Source organism: Cetorhinus maximus, chromosome 20 (genome assembly GCF_964194155.1).
Source record: "Cetorhinus maximus chromosome 20, sCetMax3.hap1.1, whole genome shotgun sequence".
NCBI classification, from domain to species: domain Eukaryota; kingdom Metazoa; phylum Chordata; class Chondrichthyes; order Lamniformes; family Cetorhinidae; genus Cetorhinus; species Cetorhinus maximus.
The window spans coordinates 96,254,915-96,267,327 of record NC_135898.1 but is presented as its reverse complement, the minus strand read 5'-3'; the positions used below and the strand labels follow the sequence as shown (position 1 = coordinate 96,267,327).

The window sequence follows — 12,413 nt, the reverse complement described above, 5'->3', positions numbered from 1 at the left end:
TCCATTTTCCCTTAGAATCCACTTCTTCAATTTACTCCTCCTAACTCCTACTTTGCATCCAATTTTACTGCCCTTAAGCATCTTGGGATATTTCTGTGCATTAAACAGATATTAGCTGAGGTAGTGAGAGTTATATTCCTGCTCACACGAAAGGCTATCTTCCTACCACCATTTTTTTTTTTTAATTGAAAAGCGTATGAGAGAAAAGGACAAGCCAGGCACAGAAAAAATATGCGCATCAAAAGGATAAAAATCACAAAAGCATTTTGATTAAGGTAAAAGCAAAATACTGCGGATGCTGGAAATCTGAAACAAAAACAGAAAATGCTAGAAAAACTCAGGTCTGACAGCATGTGTGGATAAAGAAACAGGGTTGACATTTCGAGTCCTTATGACCCTTCTTCAGAGCTTGATTAGGTTTTGATTACATATATTATATTTTTAAATAACAAATGCCCTCTAAAAATGCTACTTGCTGAATGCCAGCTTGCAAGCTTCAGAAACATCAAAAAATAAAACTTGGTAGGGACTGGATTAACAATTCTCATTACATCAGCATGGCCTTTGCCAGAAAATAGTAACTCAATGTGCATGCATGGCATTCTAGAAGTTCAACATACCTGCTGGCAGATATTCTTGTACTGATACAATCCTTCCTTTGCTAGGTGGCTTTTACGAAGATCCACACATAGCTCTAGGTATTTGAGCATAATAGGCTCGTGTATTTTCTGCCATGTTCGATGCTTTTTGCTTTTAATAACATCGTACAACACATCAAGAGCAGGTTGCTTCTTGCCAACCTCCAAAAACTCTGCAATTAAACAGGCACATTATTAATAATTAGAAGGATTCCCAAACTGCAAATTTGGCAGAAAAACATTACCGATTTTAAACAGCTCAATGTAACCAAGCATTCATGAAAGGCAACAGAACCTTCGCATTCTGACTTTAATACAACATGTGGATGGCTTCAACTATCGGATTTTACTCGAACAAAAAGATCAGTATTTTCCCAAGCAGGCCGTAAGCAATTGTATAAACTGCCTGTAGTGAAATGAAGCCCTTTTCCCACTGAAATAACCTGGCCTCATTTCCAATATATTGCTACCCTCTATGCATCTTAAAGAAACCAATGACGTTAGCACATCGCTATCTCCTTGCAATCAGAAATCCTGAAAGCCACATTCTCCTCCAGAGGTTGCTGCCCAGCAGACCCGCTGTGGTAAAACTCACCAACCACTCTACCTTGTTCATTCCAACCTCCCCCTTAGACTCTACGAATAAATTCATCAGCATCGCTGTCAGCAGCTCTCTGGAATGTCCATTCAATTACGAATAAGACTCTGCTATCACGGCTTTATTTTGGACCAATGCAGTGACACCCAGGCTTTGATTGGAACTCGGCTTAAGGGTGGTAGCACCAGTGTCTTTGGCCCCCATCCACAAACTGCATAACCTTGCTTTCAATTTCATACTCTTTCCAGTCATTGTTTGAAGTTGATTCACTGTTCACAGCCTCAGCATCCTAACTGAGCCATGCTGGGACTCCATATCTTCATAAAGACCACCACCTGCCACCTCTGACTCAGCCCATATGCAGCAGAAATCCTCATTCATGCATTTGTTACCTCCAGATTCTAACATTAAAATGTTCTCTTAGCCAACTTTCCATCCATCCCAGCTTCTCAGTTGCTTCAACTCTGACTTCCTGGTAGCCCCCTTCACTCCACCATTGGTGAACATTCCTTCAGGCACCATGCTCAAATTCTCTAAATTCCTCCCATTCTCCTTAAAGACTCTCCTTAAAACCCACCTCTTCTACCAAACTTTTGGTCACACTAGCTCACAGTGAATGTTGTGTTACTGTTAATTGTATGCTTCTGAAGCTGTTAAAATGCTAAAAGCTCACTGCATCAGGTGGGTACCAAAATACGCACCAAGAATCGAACATTTTTTAAAAATTCATTCATGGGATGTGGGCTTCGCTGGCTGGGCTAGCTTTATTGCCCATCCTAGTTGGCCTCGAGAAGGTGGTGGTGAGCTGCCCTCTTGAACCGCTGCAGTCCACGTGGTGTAGGTACATCCACGGTGCTGTTAGGGAGGGAGTTCCAGGATTTTGACCCAGCGACAGTGAAGGAACAGTGAAATATTTCCAAGTTAGAGTGGTTAGTGACTTGGAGGGGAACATCCCGGTGGTGTTCCCATCTATCTGCTGCCCTTGTCCTTCCAGATGGTAGCGGTCATGGGTTTGGAAGGTGCTAAGGGGCCTTGGTGAATTCCTGCAGTGCATCTTGTAGATGGTACACACTGCTGCTGCTGTGCTTCGGTGGTGGAAGGAGTGAATGTTTGTGGATGTCGTGCCAATCAAGCGGGCTGCTGTGTCTTGGATGGTGTCAAGCTCTTGAGTGTTGTTGGAGCTATGCACATCCAGGCAAGTGGGGAGTATTCCATCACACTCCTGACTTGTGGTTTGTAGATGGTAGACAGGCTTTGGAGTCAGGTGGTGAGTTACTCGCCACAGGATTCCTAGCCTCTGACCTGCTCTTGTAGCCACAGTATTTATATGGCTAGTCCAGATGGTCATTGCCTGGCATTTATATGGCACGAATGTTACCTGCCACTTGTCAGCCCAAGCCTGGGTGTTGTCCAGGTCTTGCTGCATTTGGACACGGACAGCTTCAGTGTCTGAGTCGTTGCGAATGGTGAACGTTGTGCAATCATCAGTGAACATCCACACTTCTGGCCTTATGATGGAAGGTCATTGATGAAGCAGCTGAAGATGGTTGGGTTGAGGACTCTGCCCTGAGGAACTCCTGCAGTGATGTCCTGGAGCTGAGATGAATGACCTCCAACAACCACAACCATCTTCCTTTGTGCTAAGTATGACTCCAACCAGTGGAGAGTTTTCCCCCCAATTCGCATTGGCTCCAGTTTTGCTAGGGCTCCTTGATGCCACACTCGGTCAAATGCGGCCTTGATGTCAAGGACAGTCACTTTCACCTCATCATGGAAGTTCAGCTCTTTTGTCCATGTTTGAGCTAAGGTTGTAATGAGGCCAGGAGATGACTGGCCCTGGCAGAACCCAAACTGGGCTTCAGCGAGCAGGTTATTGCAAAGCAAGTGCAGCTTGATCGCACTGTTGAAGACCCCTTCCATTACTTTACTGATGATCGAGAGTAGACTGATGGGTCGGTAATTGGCCGGGTTGGATTTGTCCTGCTTTTTGTGTACAGGACATACTTGGGTAATTTCCCAATAGCCGGGTAGTTGCCTGTGTTGTAGCTGTACTGGAACAGCTTGGCTAGAGGTGTGGTAAACAATGAAAGAGTAGCTGCTTCCCTCCCAATAAGCAAACACTTCCAGATGATACAGAAAGGCTGGTTTTCTGCAAGAGAATGATACACAACATGCATACACTAAATCAATAATCAACTCAGGGGCTTGGTGTTTTCATGCGATAAAGATATTATTGTCGGTAGGTCCATGATATATAAATAAACTTGTTGGAAAGTTCACAAGGTCATCAGCTGAACACTGGATTGTTTGCCTGTGACGACATCCAATCAGTGTGCTGGCACTCAGAATAATGTCCTCTTGGCCAAGGAGCAGAACAAGACTGACATTGGTGATCATTGATCATAACTTGTCACCACCATGTTAATTTTGGGCTGGTGGGAGTGGCGGTGAGGTGAAGAGGAAGGAAAAGCCGAATGGGCAAAAATCATGTGGAATGATCAGTGTAAGGAGTGAAGAACATAAGTCAAAAGTAGCATAGGTTAAACAATTTGTCACATTTCTGTTCTGTGCTTGAGGCCAATTCATTATCTGTATCATGTTATTTATTAGTAGGATTTCTAATGCCTCAGCTTTATGAAAAATATTTAGTGATTTTCTCCAACAAAATTTGAATGTATATTGGTACAGGAGCAGGCCATTTTGCACCTCAAGACTGTTCTGCCAATCAACTTCTTAGGCAGTCCCTTGGATGCGAGGATTACCTGTTTCCACTCTGGTTCGACGTGTTCTGAGATGTCTGATAAGTCCAATGCACAGTCTGCAACTCCGCCACATGTGGGGCAGGTAGTGTTAGAAGGGTTGGGTAGGCGAGTTGTTGGAAGGTTTGTGCTCTCCCTCCGACATCTTGTCTTCGCCTCTGCACATTCCCGATAAAGTCTCGCTATATGTTTGGTGCCTTCCCGAATGAACCTTATTCATTTTGATCAGTCACAAGTCAGGGTCTCCCATGAGAGTCAGCTGGTATGTGAGATCTCTTCAGGAATGCTTTGAGGATAGCCCCAAAATATTTCCGCTGTCCTCTTGGGAGTCTTCTGCCATGACCAAGTTCCGAGTAGAGCAACTGCTTCGGGAGTCAGGTGTGAGACAGACAAACATTCTGCCCAGTGGAGCTGGCTGAGTGATCAGTGCCTTGATGCCGGGTAAGTTGGCTTGGGAAAGGATGCTGTTGTTGGACTGCTTTATTGCCGCTAGATTTGGAGGATCTTACAAAGGCATTGCTGCTGCTACTTTTCCTGTGTTTTGAGGTGCCTGCTACAGGTTGTCCAAGTCTACAAAGCATATAAGAGTGCAGGGATCACTGCTGCCCAGTAAACAGGGAACACAAGAAAAATGCAACGTACAGTACCAACTGCTGTAAATGGCCTCTTTCAGCCTCAAAAAAGCCTTGGACTCGGTCAACAGTGAAGGCTTACAGATAATCCTCTTCAAATTTGGCTGCCCTTAAATTTGTCACTATCCTCTGCCCATTCTATGATGACTCAGAAACCATGAACCTCACCAACATAAGCACTATAGACCCTACCTCAGTGGAAAATGGGGTCAAACAAGGCTGTGTCATTGTACCAAATATTTTCGCTATTTTCCTCACTGCAATACTGCATACTACCTCCAGTAAAGCACCCACAGGCATAGAGTTAATCTACACAAATGGTAAACTTCTACCTACGCCACCTTCAATCCAAAACCACTACAACCTCAGCCAGAGTTTCAGTATGCAGATGACGCTTGTGTGCACTCACTCAGAAACTGAGCTCCAGGTTACTGACAATTCATTCTCCAAAGCAGATGAGAAAATGAGCTTTTCACTAAACACCCAGAAAACTAAGGTCCTTTTCCGACCAATAAAACACCTCCCACCATTAATTAAGATTTACAAAGAGATACTGGAAAATATGGACCATTTTCTGTATCTTGGAAGCCTCCTCTTGACGAAGGTGGACATAGATGATAAAATTCATCATTGCCCCCAATATGCTAAATCAACCTTCGGCCAACTGAGGAAAAGAACATTTGAGGACCAGGATCTCAAACCCAAGACTAAGATTTACTGGACAGCAGTGATCCCCCACGCTCCTATATGGTTCCACCAACTCCATTGTGATTGACCTTCATTTACCCATTCATGATTAACAAAATTTATCAATCTGAGTCTTGTAAATATCAACCAACCAAATATCCAGTCTTGTGCAGTATTCCAGGTTTCCACTGCTAAGTGGAAAACGTGCTTCCTGACTTCGCTCCTTAGCAGCCTTGCTCTAATTTGAAGGTTGAGTCCTTGTTCTGGATTCTTCCCACCAGGAAAAATAGTTTCCTTGCAGCGAGCCTATCAGGTCCCTTATTTTAAACATCAATTAGATCAACCCTTAACCATCTAAACTCAAGCAAATTTATGCAACCTTTAAGCTCCAATATCATTCTGGCAGTTTGCCACCATATCTTCAGAGGCTAAAATATTAACAGTTTTGATTACTTTTAGGGTTGTTTTGTATACCCTGACACCCAAATCATTTTGCTCTGTCATACTTGAGTTTCAGCATTCAGTAAATATTAGGATTTAAAAACAAAAAACTACTGCGGATGCTGGAAATCCAAAACAAAAACAGAATTACCTGGAAAAACTCAGCAGGTCTGGCAGCATCGGCAGAGAAGAGAAGAGTTGACGTTTCGAGTCCTCATGACCCTTCAGCAGAACTGAGTAAAGTTAGGAGAGGGGTGAAATATAAGCTGGTTTAAGGTGGTGGGGAGAGAGAGAGAGAAGTTGGGGGGAGGGTGGTTGTAGGGATAAGCAAGCAGTGATAGGAGCAGATAGTCAAAAGATGTCACCGACAAAAGGACAAAGAGGTGTTGAAGGTGGTGATATTATCTAAGAAAATGTGCTAATTAAGAATGGATGGCAGGACACTCAAGGTACAACTCTAGTGGGGGTGGGGTGGAAAGACTGACAGGGTATTACAGTTACAGATTTAAAAATAATGGGAATAGGTGGGAAAAGAAAAATCTATATAAATTATTGGAAATAACAAAAGGGAGGGGGAAGAAACGGAAAGGGGGTGGGGTTGGGGGAGGGAGTTTAAGATCTAAAGTTGTTGAATTCAACATTCAGTCCTGAAGGCTGTAAAGTGCCTAGTCGGAAGATGAGGTGCTGTTCCTCCAGTTTGCGTTGGGCTTCACTGGAACAATGCAGCAAGCCAAGGACAGACACGTGGGCAAGAGAGCAGGGTGGAGTGTTAAAATGCCAAGCGACAGGGAGGTTTGGGTCTTTCTTGCGGACAGACCGCAGGTGTTCTGCAAAGCAACCGCCCAGTTTGCGTTTGGTCTCTCCAATGTAGAGGAGACCGCATTGGGAGCAACGAATGCAGTAGACTAAGTTAGGGGAAATGCAAGTGAAATGCTGCTTCACTTGAAAGGAGTGTTTGGGCCCTTGGACGGCGAGGAGAGAGGAAGTGAAGGGGCAGGTGTTGCATCTTCTGCGTGGGCATGGGGAGGTGCCATAGGTGGGGGTTGAGGAGTAGGGGGTGATGGAGGAGTGGACCAGGGTGTCCCGGAAGGAACGATCCTTACGGAATGCCACCAGGGGGGTGAAGGGAAGATGTGTTTGGTGGTGGCATCATGCTGGAGTTGGCGGAAATGGCGGAGGATGATCCTTTGAATGGGGAGGCTGGTGGGGTGATAAGTGAGGACAAGGGGAACCCTATCATGTTTCTGGGAGGGAGGAGAAGGTGTGAGGGCGGATGCGCGGGAGATGGGCCGGACACGGTTGAGGGCCCTGTCAACGACCGTGGGTGGAAAACCTCGGTTAAGGAAGGAGGAGGACATGTCAGAGGAACTGTTTTTGAAGGTAGCATCATCAGAACAGATGCGACGGAGGCAAAGGAACTGAGAGAATGGGATGGAGTCCTTACAGGAAGCAGGGTGTGAGGAGCTGTAGTCGAGGTAGCTGTGGGAGTCGGTAGGCTTGTAATGGATATTGGTGGACAGTCTATCACCAGAAATTGAGACAGAGAGGTCAAGGAAGGGAAGGGAAGTTTCAGAGATGGACCATGTGAAAATGATGGAGGGGTGGGGATTGGAAGCAAAATTAATAAATTTTTCCAGGTCCTGACGAGAGCAGCACCGAAGTAATCTCACTTCTTCCAAATAAAAGGTGTGGCTATGGGTACCCGCATGGGCCCAAGCTATGCCTGTCTCTTTATGGGGTATGTGGAACATTCCTTGTTCCAGTCCTACTCCGGCCCCCTCCCACAACTCTTTCTCCGGTACATCGGTGATTACTTCGGTGCTGCTTCATGCTCTCGTTGGGACCTGGAAAAATTTATTAATTTTGCTTCCAATCTCCACCCCTCCATCATTTTCACATGGTCCATCTCTGACACTTCCCTTCCCTTCCTTGACCTCTCTGACTTAATTTCTGGTGATAGACTGTCCACCAATATCCATTACAAGCCTACCGACTCCCACAGATACCTCGACTACAGCTCCTCACACCCCGCTTCCTGTAAGGACTCCATCCCATTCTCTCAGTTCCTTTGCCTCCGTCGCATCTGTTCTGATGATGCTACCTTCAAAAACAGTTCCTCTGATATGTCCTCCTTCTTCCATAACTGAGGTTTTCCACCCACGGTCGTTGACAGGGCCCTCAACCGTGTCCGGCCCATCTCCCGCGCATCCGCCCTCACACCTTCTCCTCCCTCCCAGAAACATGATTGGGTCCCCCTTGTCCTCACTTATCACCCCACCAGCCTCCGCATTCAAAGGATCATCCTCCGCCATTTCCGCCAACTCCAGCATGATGTCACCACCAAACACATCTTCCCTTCACCCCCCCGGCGGCATTCCACAGGGATCGTTCCCTCCGGGACACCCTGGTCCACTCCTCCATCACCCCCTACTCCTCAACCCTCACCTATGGCACCTCCCCATGCCCAAACACCTGCTCCTTCACTTCCTCTCTCCTCACCGTCCAAGGGCCCAAACACTCCTTTCAAGTGAAGCAGCATTTCACTTGCATTTCCCCTAACTTAGTCTACCGCATTCGTTGCTCCCAATGCGGTCTCCTCTACATTGGAGAGACCAAACGCAAACTGGGCGGTCGCTTTGCAGAACACCTTCGGTCTGTCCGCAAGAATGACCCAAACCTCCCTGTCGCTTGGCATTTTAACACTCCACCCTGCTCTCTTGCCCACATGTCTGTCCTTGGCTTGCTGCATTGTTCCAGTGAAGCCCAACGCAAACTGGAGGAACAGCACCTCATCTTCCCACTAGGCACTTTACAGCCTTCAGGACTGAATATTGATTTCAACAACTTTAGATCTTAAACTCCCTCCCCCAACCCCACCCCCTTTCCGTTTCTTCCCCCTCCCTTTTGTTTTTCCAATAATTTATATAGATTTTTCTTTTCCCACCTATTTCCATTATTTTTAAATCTATAACTGTAATACCCTGTCAGTCTTTCCACCCCACCCCCACTAGAGCTGTACCTTGAGTGTCCTGCCATGCATTCTTAATTAGCATATTCTCTTAGATAATATCACCACCTTCAACACCTCTTTGTCCTTTTGTCAGTAACATCTTTTGACTATCTGCTCCTATCACTGCTTGCTTGTCCCTACAACCACCCTCCCCCCAACTTCTCTCTCCCCCGCCCCCCACCTTAAACCAGCTTATATTTCACCCCTCTCCTAACTTTACTCAGTTCTGCTGAAGGGTCATGAGGACGCGAAACGTCAACTCTTTTTTCTCCGCCGATGCTGGCAGACCTGCTGAGTTTTTCCAAATATTAGGATTTGTCTATCTTGGATCCAAAGTGGATGACCTCAAAACTTCTCCATATTGAATGGCATCTGCTACAATTTTGACCATGAAATCAGTCTATGACCCTTTGTAACTGCCTGTTCTCACCTAAACAACTTACTGTGCCTTCCAACTTAGGCCATCTGCAAACTCCCAAGATACTCAACTCCATATTCCCTCTTTCAACTCATTGAAATTTACAGTTAAAAGCTGAAGTCCAAGTGAAGATTACTGACACAAACACTACTTGGCATATACTATTAGAGTACACTCCCTTTAACACTACTCGGTCTCCAACCTCCCCACACCTTTACTGCATGATATAGAACATACAGCACAGAAGCAGGCCACTCAACCCCAACTATTCTGTGCTGCTGTTTATGCTCCACAAAAGTCTCATATCATACCTACATCATCGCAGCCTTTCAACACATCTTTTGATTCCTTTTTTTCTCACGTACATGTCTAGTTTTCCTCGGAAAACGCCCAAGCCTTAAGCCAGTTTCCTGTCATACCAAGCTCTACATTCTAACCACTCTGGGTAAAGAAATTTCTCTCTCCGTAATAGATTTATTAATAACTACCTTGTATTTATGATATGGTTAACTCCAATCCCATGCACTCATTTTATTAATTCTGCAGAGGCGACTATCTCAACAAACACCCTCTGAAAGCGGTGCCCTGCTTAAAAATTTCAACTAGATAAGATTACAAATTCATGCTGATGCGCATTGATCAGCTTTACAGGTCCCTGTGCTTATTCACATTGGCCCCACTATAGACTCCAGGAACTTTACCAAACTGATGTTAAACTGAAAAATGTGTTGTTTCCTGCTAGCAACTCCCTCCACATAACCTTTATGGCATCTTATTAGTTCCCCTCTTTCCCTCCTTTTACATTATTGCCACAAAGATCCTCCCCTTCCTATACTGGTTGAGCCCTTTCCACACTGCTTGTTATCTTTAATGAATATGTGGTTTTACTTAACATTCTTTTGATAATCTTCAAATTTAACTTTGCTGACAAGGTCTGTTTAAAATACATTCAAATGAAGGCACATTATACGTAGCCTACATATTCCACCCAACTGTTAGTCAGGGGTTAAAGCAACTGCTTATCACTAACAAAATATCTCCCAACAAAATTTCCACAAACAAAATAAGATGGATGAGGCAAAAGTAGAATATATTTTAAGCACATCAAATTAATGAACAAAATTTTTTCTACCAAAAAAGGAAATTTAGAAAAAGGGAAACAGCTATTGACTTGACAGTATCAGGAACGTCTAAAAGAATGGGTCTCAGTGGCTAATCCCACCAACAATAAATAAAAGAAACAAAACTAAGAATCAGTTTGTGCGTTGAGGGCAAGGACAGTTTTGGTCCGAGGAGCACTAATATGGGGGAAAGATACTCCACCCCCGAAGTAAAACGTTAAAAAAACAAGGTGGTATCAAATGTTTAACAAAATGCTAACATAGATTATAACTAATTCAGTGATGCATGAATCTAGATTTAAATAAAAAATATAATTTAAGATCCCAATTAGGAGTACAGAATTCTCCTTCCAGGGCAACGCACAAACCCAAATACCTTCAACAGAGTTTATTTGATGTCTGTCTTTTTTTTGCTAAGTTAATTATATTTATTTTAAAAACCAGGAGCCGCCATTAGGTTAAGAGGCCCGACAACATGTGCAGGGACCATAGGCCGCGGGGAGAGGCCGCAGCCTCTCCCTTTCCCAGGCCAGCGCCGCCTCAGCCATATGGCCCAGCGGGCCCCGTGGCTCAGGCCAGATCTTTTCCTTCACCCCACTCGCTCACCGTTGGCCCTTTTAAGGGCGTTCTCCGGTCTCTGGAAATACGCCGGCATGGTTTCAGGCTCCGCGCTCCCTCCACAACCTGGCCTCCCCCGGCGGAGCTGCTGGGCGCTGAACCGACCCCTTCAAAATGGAGACCGGCGCCACGTGACCCACACCGGCGCCGTCCGATCCAGCGCACGCGCACTCCGACCCGCTTTGCGCAGCTCCGGCGCACGCGCACTTCGACCACGCCGCCCGGCGCTGATCCCCCTTGCCGGGTCCGACGCACATGCATTCCGACTACGTGGCCTGGATCTGGCGCATGCGCACGCGCATTCTGACCACACTGCCTGAGTCTGGCGCACGCGCACTCTGACCACACCGCCTGAGTCTGGCGCACGCGCATTCCGACCCACGTTGCGCAGATCTCCTAACGCACGCACACTTCGATCACGCCGCCCAGCGCTGAGCCCGCCAGCTCCGGCGCACGCGCACCCCGACTCCGCTAGTCTGGATCCGGCGCACGCGCACTCCGAACCACTCTTTGAGCATCCTGTGGGCTGCCAAGAATTGCAAGAGCCAGTTCATAGAATGAAAAAAAACACTTGCATTTCTGTACCGCCTTTCACAACCTCAGAACCTCCCAAGTCGTTTTACAGTCAACGAAGTACTTTTAGCAACAAATGCTGGCCCAGCCAGCGAAGCCCACAAATCTCTGAAGAAGTCTTAAGGACTCGAAACGTTAACTCTGTCTCTCTCTCTCCACAGAGGCTGTCAGACCTGCTGAGTTTTTCCAGCATTTTCTGTTTTTGTTTCAGATTTCCAGCGTCCGCAGTATTTTTATCTTACCGAAGCCCACATCCCATGAATGAATAAAAAAAGACAACTGTTGTCCTGTAGAAAATGCAGCAGCAGGGAGCAATTGTGCAACAAGCTCCCAAAAACAGCAAGGCGATAATGACCAGATTTTTAAAATATATTTATTGAGGGATAAATATTGGCCAAGACACCGGGGTGAACTCCTCTGCTCTTCTTCAAAGAGTTCCTCTTCATCTTGCATTGGCCACAGACACTGTTTAAAATAGCGCCGGAATCCTCTACATCCGCCTGAGAGGATAGATAGGGCCTCAGTTTAATATTTCATCTGAACAATAGCACACCCAGAAGTGCAGAACTCCCTCAGTGCCGAGCTGGGGTGTCCATTTAGCTTTTTGTTCTCAAGCCCTGGAATGGGACTCAAAAAACCTCTGACTCAGAGGCCAAGAATGCTACCATCTGAACCAAAGCTGACATTGCATAGCATTTGTGTGTTGAAGTAACAGATCAATGCATATAATTGTTTTCACAAAATTATATTTAATTATGAAAAACACTATGGATTAAAAATCAACTAAAACCTACATGCAAATTATTAGAATTGTCATTTTAAAATTTAGATTTATAGACAAGGGACACAATGTTCACAAAAAGCATTAAAATAACTTTATCATGCTTGACACCACAGGCAAATAATAAAGTTTCGTAC

At 45.5% G+C, this 12,413-nt stretch overlaps 1 protein-coding gene across 1 annotated transcript in view; it reads right to left on the bottom strand.

Moving 5' to 3' along the window:
* The window catches only part of eif3s10 (eukaryotic translation initiation factor 3, subunit 10 (theta)), a 39,870-nt gene extending 28,786 nt beyond the window's left edge, over nt 1–11,084 (bottom strand). The window contains exons 1-2 of the mRNA XM_078565181.1: nt 10,911–11,084; nt 621–811 (exon numbers count right to left, since the gene is read on the bottom strand). Of these exons, the coding sequence (XP_078421307.1) occupies nt 621–811; nt 10,911–10,959 (240 nt within the window). The 5' untranslated portion in view covers nt 10,960–11,084. The remainder of the gene's footprint in view (nt 1–620; nt 812–10,910) is intronic.
* Nucleotides 11,085–12,413: the final 1,329 nt, after the last annotated feature.